At 39.0% G+C, this 22170-nt stretch overlaps 1 protein-coding gene across 1 annotated transcript in view; it reads left to right on the top strand.

Moving 5' to 3' along the window:
* The window catches only part of MED14 (mediator complex subunit 14), a 71616-nt gene that overhangs the window by 4711 nt on the left and 44735 nt on the right, over positions 1–22170 (top strand). The window contains exons 2-12 of the mRNA XM_047764363.1: positions 993–1019; positions 3545–3650; positions 10365–10538; positions 11522–11651; positions 12109–12237; positions 12565–12672; positions 13197–13329; positions 14374–14524; positions 15028–15139; positions 19310–19435; positions 21305–21383. Of these exons, the coding sequence (XP_047620319.1) occupies positions 993–1019; positions 3545–3650; positions 10365–10538; positions 11522–11651; positions 12109–12237; positions 12565–12672; positions 13197–13329; positions 14374–14524; positions 15028–15139; positions 19310–19435; positions 21305–21383 (1275 nt within the window). The remainder of the gene's footprint in view (positions 1–992; positions 1020–3544; positions 3651–10364; positions 10539–11521; positions 11652–12108; positions 12238–12564; positions 12673–13196; positions 13330–14373; positions 14525–15027; positions 15140–19309; positions 19436–21304; positions 21384–22170) is intronic.

The raw sequence follows: 22170 nt of genomic DNA, 5'->3' as shown, positions 1-22170 counted from the left end.
GATTTAAAATTAAAAGACAAATTAATATAGTTTACTATGTTAACAGAATAAAGAAGTAAAACTATGTCAACGATAGATGTAAAGCTGTTCATGAAATTCAAAACTCATAATTTTTTTGCTATTCAATGAATTTATTACATTTATAGTTGTACAGTGAGCATCACAACCCAGTTTTATAGCATTTCCATCCCAAACCCCCAGTGCATCCCCCCACCCCCAACCTGTCTCCTTTGGAATCCATAAGTTTTTCGAAGACTCTGAGTCAGTATCTGTTCTGCAAAGAAGTTCATTGTGTCCTTTTTTTAGATTTCACATGTAAGTGATAGCATATGATGCTGGTGTCTCACTGTCTGACTTCACTTAGCGTGATCATTTCTAGGTCCAAGCATGTTACTGCAAATGCCTTTATTTCTTTGCTTTTAATGGCTGAGTCATCTTCCATTGTGTGTATGTACCACATCTTCTTGATCCACTGCTCTGTGGGTGGACATTTACATTGTTTCCATGTCTAGGCTATTGTATATAGTGCTGCAGTGAACACTGGAGTGCATGTATCTTTTCGAGTCATGGTTTTCTCTGGATAGATGCCCAGGAGTGGGATTGCTGGATCAAATGGTAATTCTATTTTTAGTTTTCTGAGGATTCTCCATACTCTTTTCCACATATTGGCCTTAAAAGAATATTTTCTCTGATTCTCTATGATATATTGTGCTAATGTAAGACTTGGGCTTTTTAAATGTTTGAAGTTCATGCAGTATCTTTTGAAGCACTTTGAATGGAAAGGAATGTTCCTTTGTTAATTTTTCTTTTATAAACTATATTGCTGGAACTCATAAAAATGAAAAAGAATAGGGAGCCACATAAGCTTGTATTGGATATTTATCCAGTTTTTCTGAAATACCAAGGTATTTTATAGAGTGAAAGTAAAGACCATTATTGTATTTTGATGAAGGTGTGCATACATTTGGTCAATTTCTTTTTTTTCTTCCCAGACTGCCAAGGAAATCTGACGTGGAAAGGTGAGTATGAACAAAACCTTAAATCTATGTCTGCGTTGACATATCTATGAGTGTGAGAGTGTGGGGAGAAATATGTGTATGTGTGGGTGATAGGGCTGTGGGCCAGAAATGTAGGCCCAGAGAGCCCAGGATGACTTTTCACACCGTTTGTTTAAGGCGCCCTGGGAAGTGTAATTTCCTCATCCTTGACAATTCTTGGTATGAGTCCAGCTCTGGACCTTCTGTTCCAGAAACCTTTATTGACTTACTCACCAGGTCAAGTACCTGAGGGGGCTAGGAAGATGTAGAAGATACAGAACTGAGTGGAGAATGCTGAGGAAGAGACCGACTTTAGAAAGCTGGCTGCTGATTTACCATCTGCCACAATGCACAATGATGCTATTAGATATCTTTGGAGAATGGACACTTACCTACTGCTCTTGCTGGTTTATATTTAAGAGACTTTTGATTTATTTGGAGTTCGGGGCTTAAGACATAACGGCATGCTCGTATGTTTCCATAGGCCAAAGGAACAAGATAAATTAAGGTTTCAGAGAAACCAGGTGATGGAGATTTTAAACTGGCTGCAGTATAAGCTCCTTGATTGCTTATGCTCCTTGGTTGATCTTTTTTTTTTTTTTTGTCTTTTTGCCATTTCTTGGGCTGCTCCCGCGGCATATGGAGGTTCCCAGGCTAGGGGGGCTAATCGGAGCTGTAGCCACCGGCCTACGCCAGAGCCACAGCAGCGCGGGATCTGAGCCGCGTCTGCAACCTACACCACAGCTCACGGCAACGCCGGATCGTTAACCCACTGAGCAAGGGCAGGGATCGAACCCACAACCTCATGGTTCCTAGTCGGATTCGTTAACCACTGCGCCATGACGGGAACTCCTGATCTTTTTTTAAATACCAAGTCACTCGGGTGGATTTTAGCATTTATTAGTGACTGTGCTCCACCTCCACCCCCACCCCCAGTGACCTTTCTGTTAGAATTAGACATAGATTGAAGAGAGAGATGCAAGAGATCATTGAAGCATGTGTTAATGGTTTGGCTGGTCTGTTTTAAAGGAAGGAAATGAAAATCAGGATTTCTTCTGTCCACTCTTGGGTAGGAAGGGAAACTGGGCCTATCACTTGAGACAGGGTGGTGTCATGAAAAAAGCCGTGTGGAAGTAGCTTACAAAGGGGGACGTCTCCTTTCTAGTAAAGGAGCTCACTTGGCAAACAGAATGAGTAATACACGAACACGTTTGCTCTGGGAAGGAAGAGGAGACCTCACATCCTCTGTAAAGCTGTTGCTGAGGAGTTGCTGTTGCCAGGATCCTAGTGCTGGGGTGATCTTTAACACTTCTGCTGCGTCCCAGTCTCGCCTTGATGCTCTCTGCTTGTTTTATCTCTAAGGATGCTTCGCAGACACTGGCAAAGAGTCATCATTGCATCTGTGTCCTCGGTTCTTCTCTTTATGCTGCCAATAATCATATTGCTGGCGGAACCGTCAGGACGCCTTTCAGCTGGTTTGTGGACTATGTGTGCTCTCACTGGGAGCTAGACTCTTTCGTCTTCAGTCAGGATTGCGCTTCAGCAGCAACTTTCCTTTTGGTCTGTTGCATCACGGTGTTGCTGGTGGTGAGATGCAGAGATGTGGGTTGGCTGCATAAGAATTGAACAGCTGTATTAAGATTAACACGTCAAAGTCTACTTGCAGGGAGGTTAGCGTCTTGTGGGGCCTGTTATCAGTCCTGGCCTGTTGAACATTTTTCTATGCGTTTCAAGGTGAGCCCTGAAAGGGTCTGATTATCAGTTTTGTAGCTGACATGAAGTTGAGCCGTCCAGCTAACACACTGATTGGCAATGTAAAGCTTTGAAGGCTTTATGAGGAGATGATGAAAATACTGATGAGTATTGAGAGAAAAAGCATTGTAGTGGATATAACATAAACGTCGATATGGACAAACCTTTTAGCTTTTACTTTTTAGTACCTCCGTTAACTTTGCTTGGATAATGTAATATTTAAGTTGGTCACTGAAATAAGTTTGGTAAAGAGCCACATGGTTAAGCTCTTTAATTCTTCAGTTTTTAAAATCATGCTCTTGTAAAATGGGAAATGGCCCCCTGCTTTTGTAGAAATAATACAGTTAGCTATTTCACTTCCTTTCTTTTACCAAAAAGGTTACTAATTCGTAGTTCATAATTTCAATTTCAAAGCATAATTTGGTCCTCTTTGTGATTCTTTATAGTAATTTTATATTTGTGAATTTAGTGTATTTTAGTAAACAACTCTCATTGCAATATAAAATTAATTTTAAAGTATGATTCATTGCTTAAACGGTCTACCGGATTTACTACTCTGAGGTAGAAAATACAGCATATGTAAGTGGTATACAAAATGTGACGATAATTCATATTTAGATAAATATTTTAGGTGGTTCATTTCATTGTAATGGTTATAAACAAAGATGGATTCATATTTTAGCTCCGATGAAATAAATTGTGAAATACTCCTTCATATATGTTGGTTCATTGAGTTGTTTCGTTTTATTTTAAAGGAAAATAGAAATAGTGCAGTTTGCTGGCCGGACACGCCAACTCTTTGTTCGATTATTAGCTTTAGTAAAATGGGCTAATAATGCTGGCAAAGTGGAAAAATGTGCGGTGAGTTAAACTTTTGATTTTACTTTACATAAAATAACTTTTTGGAATGTTACCTTGTAAAAGGCATAGTTTCTAATTTTAGCTTTAACTTATATCTGCTGATATGTTTGGAGAAACATTGCTTATGTGAATAATCATATTTCCGTATGATAATGTGCCATATATATCTGTATTTGTTTATGGACACCTGATCAGAAAAAAAAAAAATGGGCCTTATCTGGAGACATCTTTACACTAGAAGACATTAAAAATGGGACTGCACCTAAAGGGGGACGATGGTTAGTTTACATTTATATGGTTCCTTAGGGTTTGCAAAATGTTCCCTTACATTTTGCCTGTTAATTTTTTCCCCTTCGAAGCAGTGTTCATTATAGCACAGAACTGAAATGCCTATTGATTTCTTGGCAGCCCTTTGTGAATGGCAGTCATTATTCTCTTCTTGTTTTACAGGTGAGGAAATAAGGTTCCCAGACGTTAAATGGCTTCTTCAAAGCCACAGAGCTGATGATGTTTATCTGTCCCTTTGTTTATTCATTTATTGACTCTCCAAACCTTTATTGTGCCCAGGGTATAGGATATGGTGAATGGAGACTTAAATGAGGCATAGTCGCTACCTTCAAAAAGTCTTTTGACTGCTGAGGCGTTCTTTTGAATTCAAAGGAGTAACTTGTAGTGAAGTATATACCAAAAATGCTAAAATGTGCCCCTCCTCCCCAATTTGTTTTTTAAGCTATGTTCAAAAAGTGTTAAGGAGGAAAAACATCAGTAGGGATCTTGTGTTAGCCAATTGCGATTATAACTTGGGGAGGATGATAGGGTGTCAACAGGTGAGACACAAAATTATGCCCTCCTAGGAGTTCCTGTTGTGGCTCAGTGGTAACGACCCCGAGGAGTATCCACGAGGATGCGGGTTGGATCCCTGGCCTTGCTTAGTGGGTTAAGAATCTGGCGTTGCCTTGAGCTGTGGTGTAGGTCACAGACACAGATCAGATCCCTGGGGTTGTGGTGTAGGCCAGCAGCTGCAGCTCTGATTCAACCCCCAGCCTGGGAACATCCATGGGCCGCAGGTGCGGCCCTTAAAAAAAAAAGGCAAAATTACACCCTCCTGTTTTACTTCTAATGGGGTCAGTCACTTCTAATGAGGAGAATGAAGTTCATATTGGAAAGGGTAGAGTAATTATAATAAAAGGAATAAAGTTCTAAAGTAATGAGAGCATTTATCCACTTTAATTGAGGTCAGTTCTCCAGGCTCAGCTCTACGAAGCCAAGTAGCCTTCTAGCCACTGCCAATTATATTTGCAAAGTGGGGGAAAGGGGATAGATTCTCTGAGTAAGCTTGCCACTGATGCTCAGGTTTTTTCTTTCTTATTCTTTTATGTAATGACATTTAAAAATTTTATCAGACTTGGAGTTCCTGTTGTGGCTCAGCAGGTTAGGAACCTGACATAGTGTCTGTGAGGATTCGGGTTCAATCCCTGGCTTCACTCAGTGCGTTAAGGATCCGGCGTTGCTGCAAGCTGTGGTGTAGGTCGAAGATGTGGCTTAGATCCAGCATTGCCGTGGCTGTGGTGTAGGCCAGTAGCTGCGGCTCCAATTCAACACCTAGCCTTTGAACTTCCATGTGCCGCAAGTGTAGCCATAAAAAAAAAAACTTTATCAGTCTTTATAGGTGAAAGCACAAAAACAACATACATTGGTTAAATTATATTCAAGTCATTTTTTAATTCTAAATTTATCAGGCTTCCTGGGTAATTTAAGATTAGCAGCTACCCCATATAGAGGTATTATAATATATTTTTTTGCATCTTGACAAGCTAAGTTGAAATATTTTTATAGTAATATTATTTGCAAATCTTTTGGGATTTACATATTCCATAAAATTTCACTTCAGAAAGAAATCTGCAGCACAGTTGTGTTTCTGCATGTGGTTTTCTAACATCTCAATTTTAGCCCAGTGCATTTTCTATCCTCAGTTTCCTTGGCTCTCTTATCATTAGACATAAAGCTTATTTGAAAATTGCTGAAGTCAAAGGAAAAAAGTTATGAAGAAGTTGAGAATTTAAAATTCTAGAATAATATGTTTTCTGAAAGTTAAAAGAAGACACATTGCTAGCCATAGATTTTTGTCTCTAGGAGTAAGCTGATACTGTCCTTCTATATAATATTGATCAAAGGAGGAGAATATTCTATACCGTATGTTGAGTTTTCTCTATGGGGAAAAAGTCCTTTTATTCATCTGCTGTTTGTTGATATGCTTGGTAAATTAAAGTTTGTAGACAGAAAGTCTTTTATATACCGTAAAGCATTATCCAAAAAATAGTTTTCGCTATTAATAAACAGGTTTTTTCCAAGCTTAGTTACCAGGAAGTTTATAATTCATTTTATTGTTTTGGAAATTTGGGCACCAAGTCTAATGAATCTATTTTGGCTGGAACGAAGAAGCATGGTGTATAGTATTTCTGAAAAGCCTAAGGTTTCTTTTCAATAATTAGTTAATTTGGGGTAGTCTTTTCCTAAAGATACTCAACCTTTTAGTGAAGCGTTAGGTATTACTGAAGTATATAAAATCCCAAGTTTTCAGCTTTTCAAATCTAGTGTTAAATCCCTAATTACACCATGGGTGTTTAAATTACCTGTTTAATACTACTGAGCTGTATGTTGATAAAATACTATCAGGCAAAATCCAAAACTCTAGGTTTTGATATTGAGCCATAATGCATTCATCATTCATTAATCCATAGTATAGTATTTTCCTATTAGTTTTTTTGTTTTGTTTTTTGTTTTGTTTTGTTTTGCTTTTTAGGGCCGCACCCGAGGCTAGGGGTACAGCTGCCAGCCTATGCCACAGCCACAGCCACGTGGGATCTGAGCTGCATCTGGACTTACACCGCAGCTCGCGACTCACGGCAACGCCAGATCCTTAACCCACTGAGCGATGCCAGGGATCAAACCCGTAACGTGTGGTTCCTAGTCGGATTCGTTTCTGCTATGCCACGATGGGAACTCCTCCTATTAGTTCTTTGAATTGGCTGTTCCAATAAGTCACATTCTGAATAAAGTCTCTTATTGAACTTATATAAAGTTTCAGTATTTTTGTTGTGTGACTATAGATACAGATGTGTTTTTGTCAGGGATAAAGTCCATTGGCTGGAAAATTAGAGGATTATTCACGTTTTGACTAGGTTCTCAACCTACTGATTATTTAGTCTCATTAGAGGTTCTTACAGATAATGATCTTTGGCCATGCCACATGTATTATGTGTTTAGCTATGTGTATAAACGTACAGTTTATACAGTCTGGATACTGTTTTAGCTAAGAAAAGAAAAGATCTCTTTCCTCCTAGAGCTTTTTTAAAAGCAACTTTGAGATATAATTCACATAGCATACCATCTACCCATTTAAAGTATACAATTCAGTGGTTTTTAATGTAGTCACAGATATATGCAGCCATCACCACAATTTTAGAACGTTTTCATCACCTCAGAAGGAAACCTTTACCCTTTAACTGTCACCCCAGTTACCCCTCCCAACCCTAAGCAACCACAGCTGTCTATAGATATGCCTGTTCTGAACATTTCATAAAAAATGGAATCATAGTATATGATCTTTTGTGATTGGCTTCTTTCATTTAGCATAATACTTTCAAGGGGCATCCATGTTGTACCATGTATCAATACTTCATTTTTATAGCCCAATTGTATGGATCTACTACATTTTGTTTATCCATTCATCCATTAATTGCCTTGTGGGTTGTTTCCAGTCTTGGGCTATTATGAATAATGTTGCTGTAAATATTTATATACAGGTTTCTGTGTGGGCATGTGTTTTCCTTTCTCTTGGGTATATACCTAGGAGTTGAATGGCTGGGTCATTGGTAACTCTGCATTTAATCATTTGAGGAACTGCCAGACTGTTTCCAAAATGGCTACACCGTTTTACATTCCCACCAGCAATGTTAAGAGGGTTCCAGTTGCTCCATGTCAGCACTCGTTATTGTCAGGCTTTTTTTTTTTTTTTTTTTGTCTTTTTGCCCTTTCTTGGGCCACTCCCGTGGCATATGGAGGTTCCCAGGCTAGGGGTCCAATCGGAGCTGCAGCTGCCGGCCTACACCACAGCCACAGCAATGCAGGATCCGATCCGCGTCTGTGACCTACACCACAGCTCGAGGCAATGCCGGATCCTTAACCCACTGAGCAAGGGCAGGGATCAAACCCGCAACCTCATGGTTCTTAGTCAGATTCGTTAACCACTGAGCCATGATGGGAACTCCTGTCAGACATTTTGATTCTAGCCACCCTGGTAGGTGTGAAGTGGCACTTCCTTGTGATTTTTTTTTTTTTTTTTTGTCTTTTTGCCATTTCTTGGGCCGCTCCCGAGGCATATGGAGGTTCCCAGGCTAGGGGTCTAATCGGAGCTGTAGCTGCCAGCCTACGCCAGAGCCACAGCAACGCGGGATCCGAGCCGCGTCTGCAACCTACACCACAGCTCACGGCAACGCTGGATCGTTAACCCACTAAGCAAGGGCAGGGATCAAACCCGCAACCTCATGGTTCCTAGTCGGATTCGTTAACCACTGCGCCACGACGGGAACTCCCCCTTGTGATTTTTTATTTGCATTTCTCTAATGACTAATGATATTGAACATCTTTTCATATACTTTTCGCCATTTGTATCTTTTCCTTGAGAAGTGTCTATTTGGTGCTCTGCTACATTTTAAAGATTATTATTAATCACAGTAACAGCTGGTATGTGAGTACTTGAAAGAAAGAAGAACATGATGATCATTGGGGATCTATATGGATTCGCTAATAAGTAACTCTAAACCTTTATCTTTATTAATTTGATTTCTAAGTCAGGAAAGGTAGCTGGAGCTAGTGTATTTTGAGTCAAGCAACCTACTTTAGAGTTGATTAATTAGTTTGAGTAATTACCCACACGTAAGGTGGAATGATGTAGGCTGGATAAGCTGTGGCATCCCACTAGGGTTGATGCATATCTTCCTGGAGAGAAATCTTTAGTATTTCTTGGCCTTGGCTTTGGTCTAATAAGTGTCCTGAGTTTAAGGAGACTAGGGATGGCCTAAATCTGAGTAAAAACCAATACAGAAATTGAGAGAAGCAGGGTTCAAAATGATTTCAAGTATGTTAAAATCAGATTACAGTCATGCTTTAGGTTCAGGATGGGAAAGCAGAATCTCTTGCTTGATAGAGATTCATGCACAGAATCAAGATCTTTTGCTCAAGTAATCAGGCTTACTGTATGTTAGCACTGTCATGGCTGCTGATAAGAAGTTCGTGTTGGTGACATTGATAGAATTCCATTTTATTTATTTATTTATTTTTGTCTTTTTGCCTTTTCTAGGGCCGATCCCATGGCATATGGAGGTTCCCAGGCTAGGGGTCGAGTCGGAGCTGTAGCCGCCAGCCTACACCACAGCCACAGCCTGTGGGATCCGAGCTGCATCTGCAGTCTAGACCATAGCTCACGGCGATGCTGGATCCTTAACCCATTGAGCAAGGCCAGGGATCGAACCTGCAACCTCATGGTTCCTAGTTGGATTCGTTAACCACCGAGCCACGACAGGAACTCCAGAATTCCATTTTAATAGTCATAGAAGGTAGCGCTTCTACTGGGCTATGCTGGTCTAACTGAAGAGCGAGAAAAAAAATTTTTTTGGTTCTAGCTTCTCTGATTATTGACCATCTTTAAGCAAGTATCTTAATCTCAGCCTCAATAGTGTCATCTCTAAGATGATAGTAATGATCTGGTTGTGTGTATTTCCTGCAGTTGTGAAAAATCAGATCATAAAATGAATGTGGGAATACTGAGAAAATGTAGGGCATTGGGGGTGTGTGATGTGGTTTTAACTCTGGATACCATATTTTAAGTTGATCACTGATAAACTGGAGCATTTCCAGGCAGTGGAATAGGGCTGGTGAGTCAGGAATTGGGAGGTGTGAAGACTAATTGAAGTGACTTGGAATGTTCAGCTTTAAGGTAGGATGGGCTTCCCCTGTTTGAAGGACGTGAGAGACTCTATTGTTCCACAATAGAAGTAGAAGAGAAATGTCTCAAGAAGTAGTTTTCAGCTTCATGATGAACTCTGCTAGTTCAGGTGCACTTATGAAATGCATTGAGTAGATGGAAAGGATTGCTGTATTGGGCCTGAAGATCTCATAATGGGCAATGTTTACTGTTTTATGTGTTCTAGGCACTCTTCTAAAGGTCTCATATGCATAAACTCTTAATCCTCAGAACAACTTTATGAGAGTGTGGAATTCATCTCCATTTTATGGTGAAAAAACTGAGGCACGAGAGATTAAGTAACTTGCCCAAGGTTATAGGGCTAGTAAGTTGCAGAATTAAAATTGAAACCAAGGCACTCTGGGTCCAGGAGTCCATGCTTTTTTACTAGTCAGCTCTTGAAGTCTTATAAGACAAAAAGCATTTTATTCTATTTATTTTTCCTAAGGTGTTATATGTATGTGTAATGTTAAGCATGGAGGAATGAATTGGGAAACCTTTTACTTAAATTGATAGAAAATTACTGGTTTTAAAAATATTTTTTCTTACTGGGAAATTTTTTGCTGAAATATTTTGACATAGAAAATCTTTTTTCTCTCAGAGTTTTCTTTGGAATCAATAAATGATATTTGAAGTGAAAAGTGGCTAGTTTTCAAGGAAGCTTAATACATTTACCCTTTGCTTTAAAGATGATCTCGAGCTTCTTAGATCAGCAAGCCATCCTGTTTGTGGACACTGCTGATCGTCTGGCCTCGTTAGCTAGAGATGCTCTGGTCCACGCGCGCCTGCCTAGTTTTGCCATCCCATATGCTATTGATGTCCTAACTACTGGGTCTTACCCCCGGCTGCCAACCTGCATCAGGGTAAGTGCATTCTTCCTCCACCCTCCCAAAAGTTGAAGGCTGTGGCATTGGATGCTGCAGTATTCATAAGTAGCCCCCCACCCCCCCCCAAAAAAGTTCTATATTTTAAATATAAATATTTCATGTAGTTTGCTTTTTTCTCTATAAATAAAATGGGGGGGGGTTAAAATAAATTGGAACCAGGGTGTGAGTAGCTATCAAAATGAACTATTTATTTATGTGAGGGTGAAGAGATTTGCAAATATAAGTAAACATCTAGTTCAGATATGAAAATACGGCACACTAGTTACTTTTTGGAATTTTAAAAAAAATTTTTTTAACTGGTTTTTTTTTGGCTTTTTTTTTTTGCCTTTTCTAGGCCGCACCTGCAGCATATGGAGGCTCCCAGGCTAGGGGTTGAATCAGAGCTGTAGCCGCCAGCCTACACCACAGCCATAGCAATGTAGGATCTGAGCCGTGTCTGCGACCTACACCACAGCTCATGCCAATGTCAGATCCTTAACCCACTGAACAAGGCCAGGGATTGCACCTGCAACCTCATGGTTCCTAGTCGGATTCATTAACTACTGAGCCACGATGGGAACTCCCTGGAAGCTTTTTTTTTTGAACGCAGACCTCTCTATTTTAATATTTTTAAGTAACATAAATCGTAATGGAAGCATTTTTTTTTTAATTGGTTGTGGTAGTTGTTTACTGACGTGGTGCTATTGTATTTTATACTTCTAAGAAGTGGTGGCAGTCTAGTGACATTAAGTTGGTTTCATAAATAGAGAATGAAGAAGATTGTGTTGCATTACCGTCTTAGCTGGGCAACTGGTGGAATCATTGGCACTGTGGTAATGGTCAGTGTTACTGGGTGTAGACTGCAGAAGTGAGGGTTGAGATCCTCGTGAGTAAAGTAAGAAAATACCATGTTAGGACAGGCACCGGTAAAAATTATGTCTCTTTGTACATCATTTTTAAATCACTTAAATTTTTTGTAGGATAAAATTATTCCTCCAGATCCAATTACCAAAGTTGAGAAACAGGCTACACTTCACCAGCTGAACCAGATTCTTAGACATCGGCTTGTAACCACAGATCTTCCTCCTCAGTTAGCCAATCTTACAGTTGGTACGTACCTGAAAGGTATTTTTTAAGAGTTGTTAGAATACTTTTCAAACAGCTTTGGAGGTTTAATATTTTCAAATGCCCTTGTGAAGTCTCGACCTACAATTTTGGTGGTGTTTGAATCCATTACTTGTACCATATCATTTCCCTTTAGTACCCAGAAACATAATATTTGAAGCTGGGGAGTGGGTGAGATCGCCTGGGGCTGAAGGAAAGACTAGGTCCTAGAGTTGAGCCTCAAGAAAATATTGTTCCTTGATGTTAGAAGAGTTGCCTCTGGTTTCTTGATGACCTGGAAGCTGGCTACTGTTTATGCCGGAACCGCTGTATTGTTTGAACACGTATGAAAGAATCTTCAATCTATTTAAAATTTCTTGGGAGCAAGACTGAAAGTTTTAGGTTAGCAGGCAGCTGCTCGTTTTCTAGCAAAGTGGACTTCTTCTTCTTCTTCTTCTAAAAGCAAATGGCCGGGTGAAGTTTCGAGTTGAAGGAGAATTTGAAGCCACCTTGACCGTGATGGGAGATGACCCTGATGTGCCATGGCGTCTTCTCAAGCTGGAAATTCTAGTTGAGGATAAGGAAACAGGAGGTAAATCATAAATACCGATTTAAATCATAAGTATTCATTTAAATGTTTGATGATTTTATACTATTGAAACATTCTTACAGAATGATAAATGTGTTTAGCAATGTATTCATCCTGTGATTTGAAGCAGATTTTATGATAATCATAACTACCTACTGACCACAAAGGTTTCAGTGTCTTTAGTATAATACTCTCTAGTTTTCATAGATAATGTCAGTTCTTTTTTTTTTTTTAACTCATCGTTAGTGAATATACTCTTCCTTAGTTGGTCTGTGACACAATCTGTACCCTTTTCTGATTAACCACCTTCTTTTCTCCTGCCAATGGAAGATGGGCGAGCCTTGGTTCATAGTATGCAGATCAACTTTATCCACCAACTGGTACAATCTAGGCTCTTTGCTGATGAGAAACCTCTTCAGGACATGTACAACTGCCTGCGTATCCTTCTGGAATTTGAGCCCTGAATTTGTTTTTTGTTTTTTGTTTTTTTAAATTGTGTCTCCCTACCCCCAGCACACACACATTTCCATTTGCCCCTAGTCCTGAACTATAGCAGCTTAAACTCTTCCCCTCACCCTTTTGGGTAGAAATGGGGCAGGGGAACTGGCCAGTGTAAAGAATAGCGATATGGCTATAAAAAACTGAGTTTTTAATTTTACTCTTGACTTTGCAGATAAAAATTTTAAGGGATGAGGTAGAAATAGTACTATTTGGTCTACTCATTTTCTCTAAACTATGATAAATTAAGGGCCAGCCCGGACCTTATATTGTTTATATTGGTTCGAAATTAAATATAAAACCTTTTCCAAAACGATGTCACAAATTGCAGCACTTTTTATATGTCATTGGAAAAATAATAATAACCAAAATTTTGGGGAACAGAGCTTTTGTTAAATGAAGTTTGCTTATACTTCATTGGCCGTTGTAGTAATATATTTGATTTGCTTAACGAGATCCATCAGATTCTTTCTGCTTATCACTTCAGTTAGAAGTGCTACATTCCCAAACTCTAATGTTAATTCGAGAACGGTGGGGAGACCTTGTACAGGTGGAAAGGTATCATGCAGGAAAGTGCCTCTCCCTCTCAGTTTGGAAGTAAGTAAAGTCGATTCTGATGGGGTCATGCTATGCCGATAAATCTACTTTTTGTTTCTCCTTTTCTCTCATACGTCTGATTTGCCATGAACCAGCGGCAGGGCATCTCTAGCATGATTTTGTATGGTAAAGTCCCATGGCATCATATAAACCACATAAGACATCCATAGTTGACACTTTTCTTAGAACATGGCATGTTTTAAATATGTAGCTATTTATCTGTTTGTACTAAAAACTACTGTTCTTAAAAGATTAGGAGTTCCCATTGCGGCACGGTGGAAATGAATCTGACTAGGAACCATGAGGTTGCGGGATCAGTCCCTGGCCTCGCTCCCTGGGTGAAGGATCCTCTGGTGTTGCCGTGAGCTGTGGTGTAGGTCGCAGATGTGGCTCAGATCTGCTGTGGCTGTGGCTGTGGCATAGGCCAGCATCTGTAGGTCTGATTAGACCCCTAGCCTGGGAACTTCCTTATGCCGCGAGTGCAGCCCTAAAAAGCTAAAAAGACCAAAAAAAAAAAAAAAAGGAAAGAAGACTAGATTACTCTGAGTTCATACCAGATTGCTTGAAAAACCATTAGGTTAGATTATTGGGTGTAATGTTTTACTGCAGTGTTACATTTTGAATTGTGCCTTTTAAAAAATTTGGGGCAAGATTTTTTGGGAAAATCTGCATCAGGCTGTTTTATAATCCTCTATTTCCCATTTGAACTTTGCTTGATTCCCATTTTCTGTAAAGGAATCAGAAGTGAATAGACACCAGTTAAAGATAGGTCGTTTTGTTTGGGAATTTTGTGTGTGTGTGTGTGTGTGTGTGTGTGTGCATGTGTTCTATTTTTAAATTCTGTCTTTGGTTTTTTTAATGTAGTAAATCATACCGTGTTGGGTTACAGAATAGCTATCTTCTCAATATTAATATTCCTTCAGCCAACAGTGAGGGCCTGCCATGTTCTAGGCTGGATAAGGTGCACAATAGCCTGTCTCTTTTATTCCAGAAGTTAAAAGACTGTGTTGGAAAAAATTCTTCATATTTCTTTTTTCTCTGTAGTCAACAGGTTCTTGGGAGAAAAACAGGGACAGCATCTGTTCACAAAGTTACAATTAAAATTGACGAGAATGATGTCTCCAAGCCTTTACAGATTTTTCATGATCCTCCTTTGCCAGCTTCTGATTCCAAATTAGTAGAAAGAGCCATGAAGGTAAAAGATGTCAATATATTTTAATAATGGTTTGATTACATGAATATAATTTACCATTTTAACTTTTAGCACAAATTCTTTAAAATATCTAATTGTTCCTAAAACCTTTTATGAAACTTACTTTAAATGAATATTATGCTTGTAAATTTGTTGTTTTTTTAACATCTGATATTATAATGTATAATCTTTAAGATGTTCTTTCAAATTTTGTAATTGAGATCAGATCACAGTTTTTGTTTTATTACGATCAGCCATTCAATCACAGTGATAAACAATACATGCAGTGTCTTCATCTATACTTGCCAGAAACCTGTGATCTTTAAGCTGTCAGTACCATGAAAGTTTTTTGTTTGTTTTTTTTTTAACTTTGAATTTGCTTTCTTTTACTGGTTAATAATCAGTGTGATTCTGAAAGGAAATATCTTGGAGCACAATAATCTTTGCTCAGGCTTTTGAAATAAAAATGTTTAAATTGCACATACAATTCTGTTCTGTTTATGCAGATTGATCATTTATCAATAGAAAAACTCCTGATTGACAGTGTCCATGCACGGGCTCATCAGAAACTCCAGGAACTGAAGGCCATTCTTAGAGGCTTCAATGCCAATGAAAACTGTAGGTTCTTTTAAATTGGCATTTCTGTCTTTCTTTTGTTTAAATTAGTATCCACTTTTATTTTGTGAAGAGTCTTTCTTAATGATTTTTTTCCCTGATATACTGATTTTGTTGTAGAGGATGGGCATTCTGCATTTTAATTTATCATCTACCATTCTGATTTTCCTCTTTCTTCTTTCTCATGTAGCTTGACCTTATTTTTAAAATACATGTATGTCAACTCTCCTTAAAACTTTTTTTCCTATTGAAATGGAAGCTATTTTAAAATTTTAATATGAATCTTTTAGTTCTTCTTCTGAAAGATTAAGGCAGCTTTGCAAATATTTAGTGTATTTATTTATAAAATAGACCTCTGAATGAAGCAAAATTTATCCCTTGTCTTTTTAAAATTTTTTTGAACTGTTAATACATTAACAAGGTTCATAATAAGAAATGCAAATATACACACTTAGTGAAAAATCTTCTGCTTACCTAGTATATTCAGAGCTTTAGGGGGCAGTCAGTCATTTAGAAAGTAAGTGCTTTCATTCTAGGAATATAGTTTCACAGGATCCTAATGAGCATATTTACTATCCCTACCCCAGTTGTTTTCGGCCAGGATTACCTTGTGCCTACAGTTTTTTTGCAACCTTAATTTTTCTTTTTTTTTTTTGTCTTTTGTCTTTGTCTTTGTTGTTGTTGTTGTTGTTGCTATTTCTTGGGCCGCTCCCACGGCATATGGAGGTTCCCGGGCTAGGGGTTGAATCGGAGCTGTAGCCACCGGCCTACGCCAGAGCCACAGCAACGTGGGATCCGAGCCGCGTCTGCAACCTACGCCACAGCTCACGGCAACGCCGGATCGTTAACCCACTGAGCAAGGGCAGGGACCGAACCCGCAACCTCATGGTTCCTAGTCGGATTCGTTAACCACTGCGCCACGACGGGAACTCCTAATTTTTCTAATTTTAGTTATTTCTAATTTTTCAAAATAGCAAAATTCGGAGTTCCTCTTGTGGTGCAGTGGAAACAAATCCGACTAGTAACCACGAGGTTGCGGGTTCGATCCCTGGCCTCGCTCAGTGGATTAAGGATCCCACGTTGCCCTGAGCTGTGGTGTAGGTCGCAGACACAGCTCGGACCAGGCATTGCTGTGCCTGTGGTGTAGGCCGGCAGCTGTAGCTCTGATTCGACCCTAGCCTAGGAACTTCCATATGCCGCCTATGCGGCCCTAAGAAAAAGCAAAAAAAAAAAGTTCTAAAATTTCATTGGGATTCTGGAAAATTAGGGTTTGTGTTTTTTGATAGGTTCTGGTTTACTTTAGTATCATCTGTGAACAAGGCTTAGTAAGATAAAAAACAAAAAAACCCTTCAGTATAATTGCCCGGGGGATATTTAAATTACTTTGAAAAACGGACTCCAAGCATGTGTTTAACGAGTTTCTTATGCTGTTCGAGAAAGTTGCAAAGATTTTTCTTTAGCAGCATTTTGTAGAGATGTCACCGCTTGAATAGCCAGAAGATCGGGGTTTGCCTGCTCTTGTGCTCTTGAACAAGTCACTTAAATTCTCTGGGCCCTAACATTCCAGGATGTTGGTCCTGGCTCTTCCTCGTTCTCTGACTCCAGTGGGAGTATACTACAGTAGTGGTTTGCAAGCCCTGGTAGAGTCCTCAGTGTTAGAGAAAAGTGCTTCAGAGACTGTTTTGAAGGAGAGGGAGGTACTTGCATGTGGAGTGGGGCCCCTCCGACCTGCTTTCATTGGAATACTTCTGTAAATGAGGCCTGCCATAGGGAAGGGTTTGCTGACCCACCCTTTTAGGACATATGCTTTACTGGTTTTTGAGATTCGTGTTCATGCATTTATACTCTTTATGTAGTCTTACTCGATCCCTTTTGTGATGGGAAAGCATGCTTTAGTCAGACCCTCTTCTGGGGCCAAGGGCTGTAGTCTGTTCTGGGAATCCCTTAGTGCAAGCGCCTTTGATTAATCTCCTGGCTTTTCTTCCAGCTCCCACTGGAATAAGCCGAGGAAACAAGTAGCTTGGAGAATGGAGCATTTCAGGGGAGGGCTAGAGGAGTGCACAGACAGTAGATTTTGGACAGCCCAGGAGACAGAATGTGGTTCTTGAAGGAGGGAAATGGGAGTGGGAATGTCTCGGGAGAGTAGGCAGGACTCTTGGAGCGAATTTCAAAAAAGGCAGTGCAGGGCACTGAAGGTAACTCAGTCCTTCACAGGGCCGTCTGCCTTGGGTTGTGCTCTGTCAGCACCAGATGCGGGGCCTTGAAGCCCGTTCAGAAGCTGAGAGCCACACACAGCCATTCCTCATTGGGCTTAGTTGCTTCTCTTTAGTCTTCTCACTTTATATTGCTGTCTATTGGTCCATTCCTCATCTTGTCCTCAATAAATAGATAGATGGGGAGAAATAAAAGATGTGTATACATTCCTGCTGCAGGAAAAAGTAGCCTGCAGCCCAGTCATTTTGCACAGCCTTTACTTCTCCCTTCATAAGTTTCTCCATTCTGGATATACTCCACTAAAACCTGTTCGTTCGTTCATTCTTTTTTGTTTTGTTTTTTTTGCTTTTTAGGACCGCACCTGTGGCATATGGCGATTCCCAGGCTAAGGGTTGAATTGGAGCTACAGCTGCCAGCTTACATCACAGCCTCGGCAACGCCAGATCTGAGCCGTGTCTACGACCAACACCACAGCTCATGGCAACACCGGATCCTTAACCCACTGAGTGAGGCCAGGGATGGAACCCACAACCTCATGGTTACTAGTTGGATTCGTTTCGGCTACACCACAGCCGGAACTCCCCAAACTTGTTGCCTTTCAATGCTTAGGGCCTTATGTTTATTCTCTGTAAAGAAAAATACAGACATTGGCAGTCACAAAATATGTGTCAAAATTTCTTCTATCTTTTGGACTGTGTTCTCTGTATTCTTCTCTGATGCCTGTCTTCAAAATATTCAGTTTTGTTAGTTTGAAATCGTAGTTATCTCAGATGTCAGAATTAGTTTTACTCCATTGCTACATTTTAAAAATGGTTTTGCTTTAAAGAATATATTCCTATCCCATTAGGAATTAAAACAGTACAGATATGTTTTAAAAATCAGCAACTCTGCTTCATGTCTGTAAGCATTTTTTGTTACATTAACATAGTAATTTCAGCAAAACATGTTTTGAACTAATTTGTCACACTTGTCTGAATGATAGAATATTGAAGATATTCCCGTTTGTGCCTTTGTGCTGTTTTTTGTTTGTTGTGAATGCTGCTGGGCCCGCATGTTAGACATTTGTATGCAAATATGTATTAGATATACTTGAAAGCAATTTGTTTTCATCTAATTAAATATGTTTCCTGCAATCTTTTTGCTTTATTAATCTGTTTGTATAGACAGTACCAGTGGCAGCATCACCCATTTTAATTATTAGCAATTCATAATAAGAGGGTTTGGTTCGTTTCTTTGGTTCATAAAGGAATACAGATAGTGTACATCACTGAGCACTTTACTTGTTAAAGTACCTTTACAAGCTTGTCACTTCTTCCTAAGGACCCATGGCATGGCCAGGAAGATGTCATTGTTCTTGTTTAACAAAGGACAGAGAGGTCACACCTGGTCAAAGGCTAAGCCTACATTTCCACGCCTCATTGCCTGCTTTTCTCCTGTGCCATAGCTTTAGAGGACTGTGGTGACCAGAAGGGCATATTCCTTTTGCAGCTCCTCAGTGTGATCAGCACATGGTGTGCTTTCAGTGCTGCTGCTTTACTACATTTCATTATGCCAATTTGTGGGATTAAGGGGAACAATTGATTTTCTTCCCCTTATATCAAAAAGAAAATCCTTAAAATTAACTCACTGGTTATTACTGAGTGGAAGTTCAAGAACTCAGCTCACTGATGAGGTTAAATTTTCACTAGCTATTTTAAGCTCTTCAAAGGAATCTTGGAGGGTCTTTTTTGCTGTCCTATTTGAGATGGGTGTGTTTGTTTCAGGTTACCTTGTAGATTACATTCTTCCTTTTAAGCTGCTAATTTACCTAATAGTACTATTCCAGTTTAGCTAAATTATGTTTTTCCTCTAACATCAGGATAGTTGGTTCGTTTCTATTCACTGAGAAATATATATATATATACATATATATTTTGAAAATACTCAGATAGAAATATAACTTAATTCTTTACTGTTCAGCTTCTATAGAGACTGCACTTCCAGCTCTTGTTGTTCCTATCTTGGAGCCCTGTGGTAATTCGGAGTGTCTGCACATTTTTGTAGATTTGCATTCTGGAATGTTCCAGTTGATGCTTTATGGACTTGGTAAGTTACTAAAAGATACAGTCACTCTGTAAAGAAAAATATTTTTAACCAAAGCAGAATAAAAATTTTTTGCCATTAGGTATTGGGAGGGGTGGTATAAACAGTGTAGAACATAGGTGTGAAAGGAATAACTAGCTGATGTTTAGTCCCTGGGGCCCATCTTAACACTACTTTGGATTTTCTTGTAACAGAAGTTAAACTTCCCAGTACAAAGTGCATTTCATGTTTTTTCTCTTATGTAATAATGTTGATGACTGATCTTTTTTTATATTAACTGTGTTACCACTCATAGTTGGGTAACATGGAGAAGACTGCAAGGGATTGTTCATGGCTAAAGAACAAATTTATGACAGTATAAATATCTCAGATAATTGGGGTACAAAATCCTAGAGTAAAGGATTTTTTTCTGGCTTAAACGCAGTAGAAATTGAAGTTGACTTTCTAACATGTTCTGTTACCAAGTTGGAGTTCGGAAATGATGAAACACTAGGAACTTAAGTGTCTTTTGTGTTGCTAGTAGAACAGTGTTTTTGACTATATATTAGCACATTTGCCATTTGAAATTACTATTAAGCTAGATATATTGATGAAAATAAAAGGCTTTCTGGTTATATTGTATGGCTATAAAGGTAGCGTTTCCTATGAACTGCTCATAGAAAACTGGCCTCATTACTTTAAATCACATCACATTTATGATGGCTAAATGATAAGCAGCACATTAGGTGGTTGTTGTTGGTTTTTCAGAACTTTTTATTTAACCGTTTTCTTGACGTTTAACATAGTACATATACATAAGGTAAACAAAAGAACTAAACATGTAAAAATGAGAGAAGTGAAAAAGTTAACCTGTTGGCAAGCATTATTTTTAGTGGATGTATGCCTGTCTCAGCTCAAGCTGCCATAACAGTGAACTACAGAGTGGGTGGCTTAAACAACAGAAATTTATTTTCTCACAGTTCTGGAGGTTGGCAGTCTGAGATCAGTTTGCCAGCATGGCCGAGTTATGGTGAGGGCTCGCCTCTTGGCTTACAGTTGTCAGCCTTCTTGCTGTGTCCTCACATGGCAGGAAGAGAGTACTGAGCTCTCTAGTGTCTCTCCTTTATAAAGGCAGTAATCTTAAATGAGGGCCCCACCCTCATGACCTCATTGAAACCTAATTATCTCTCAAAGGCTCCACCTCTAAACACCCTCACAGGAGGAGTTAGGATTTCAACAAATGAATTAGCAGGATTGGGGGGGGGCGGTAGGATACAATTCATGCCATAGCAGTGCTCTTTTTATTTTTTTCTATACTTTTTTCTTTAATTGAAATCATTTCATATTTTGCTTTTTTGCTCAACATTCTATTAGTATTTTCTAGTATCATTAAAAATTCCAGGTGATGTGTAGCAAGCTAATCTTTAGCTGACAGCTCTTGCTTATTTAGCAAGCTAATCTTCAACCAGCAGCTCTTGCTTATGCCAGAGACCATTTGTGTTTAATTAATAAACATTTTCATGGAGTTTTATAGTTTTCATAGTTTTTAAGGTTCTAAGTGTAGTAATACTATGGGTTTTAAATACATACATGTTTAAAATATGAACTAGACTAAGAATTTGGGGAACTAAAATATAGGCAAATAACTAATTCATGTATTTGTTGCTTATTCTTCCTGCAATGTGCATTTGCTATTAAGTATCCTAACTATAACTCTCTCTAAATGTTAAAGAGGGAAAACAAATTAGGTTAACTTATGCCTAATGATGCTTTTAGCTTAGTTCTTCTCTGACTCAAAAATAACATTACTTTCTGCCTAAAACAACATTTAAATTTTGGGCTACCTAGCTATCTTGTGTAAGCAATTAATTAATGAAGTACTTTATGCTATAGACCAGGCCACACTGGATGACATGGAGAAGTCTGTGAATGATGATATGAAACGGATCATCCCTTGGATTCAACAACTTAAGTAAGCTTATTTATTTAGCTCGAGACTAAAAATGGAAACTTATTTTGACAAGATATATTTTCTTCTCCGTCATTACTCTTGATCAGCCACTATCCTAATGTTAACGACCTGAAACATGAGCACCTTTGGGTACTTAGAATCTAAATTGTCTTGGAATAGGTCCAAGATGGCAGTGCTTCATATCAAATTTCCCCTCTAGAGCAAATATAGGTGTGACATTCAACTTTGATTCCTTGCCACATTTTCTCCTGTACAAGCGCTCTTTAGATCACTTACACAATGAATTTTATTGTATCCAGTGTTCTTTGCAGTAGAGTCATATTTGTTCTTATCCAGGATAATCTTCATGGTATGAATCTACCTGCTGACACTTTGTCATCAGAGTAGTCGTTTTTGGCTTCTCTAATACCATCACTCAGTTTGTCTCAAAATCCTTTGAATGCTTCAAGCTGTTAAACCAAATAAAATTGAAAATGGAGCTAGAGACAATTCTCTGAGGTTTCATCACCATCCTGGTACACAAAGGTACCATTATGGCAGCTCTTAACAGATGCTCTTTTTTAATCGATAAAACAAAATTCCAAGGGATAAAATAAATGTCAGAGATTAAAAGCAAACTGGCAGATGACAGGGCAGGGGAGTGGGGATGAGGAGCTAGACTGTTGAGGGGATCTATTGGTTTCTTGAACTTCTAGTCTACTCCTTTTGCCAGTCTGATTTTGTAAATATTTGAGGAATTCGACATGAATAACTTTCATTAACACAGCGTGATTGTTATTTATTTTTT

Source organism: Phacochoerus africanus, chromosome X (genome assembly GCF_016906955.1).
Source record: "Phacochoerus africanus isolate WHEZ1 chromosome X, ROS_Pafr_v1, whole genome shotgun sequence".
In the NCBI taxonomy this organism is placed as follows: domain Eukaryota; kingdom Metazoa; phylum Chordata; class Mammalia; order Artiodactyla; family Suidae; genus Phacochoerus; species Phacochoerus africanus.
The sequence above is the reverse complement of the archived record's forward strand: the minus strand, read 5'-3'. Positions and strand labels throughout refer to the sequence as shown.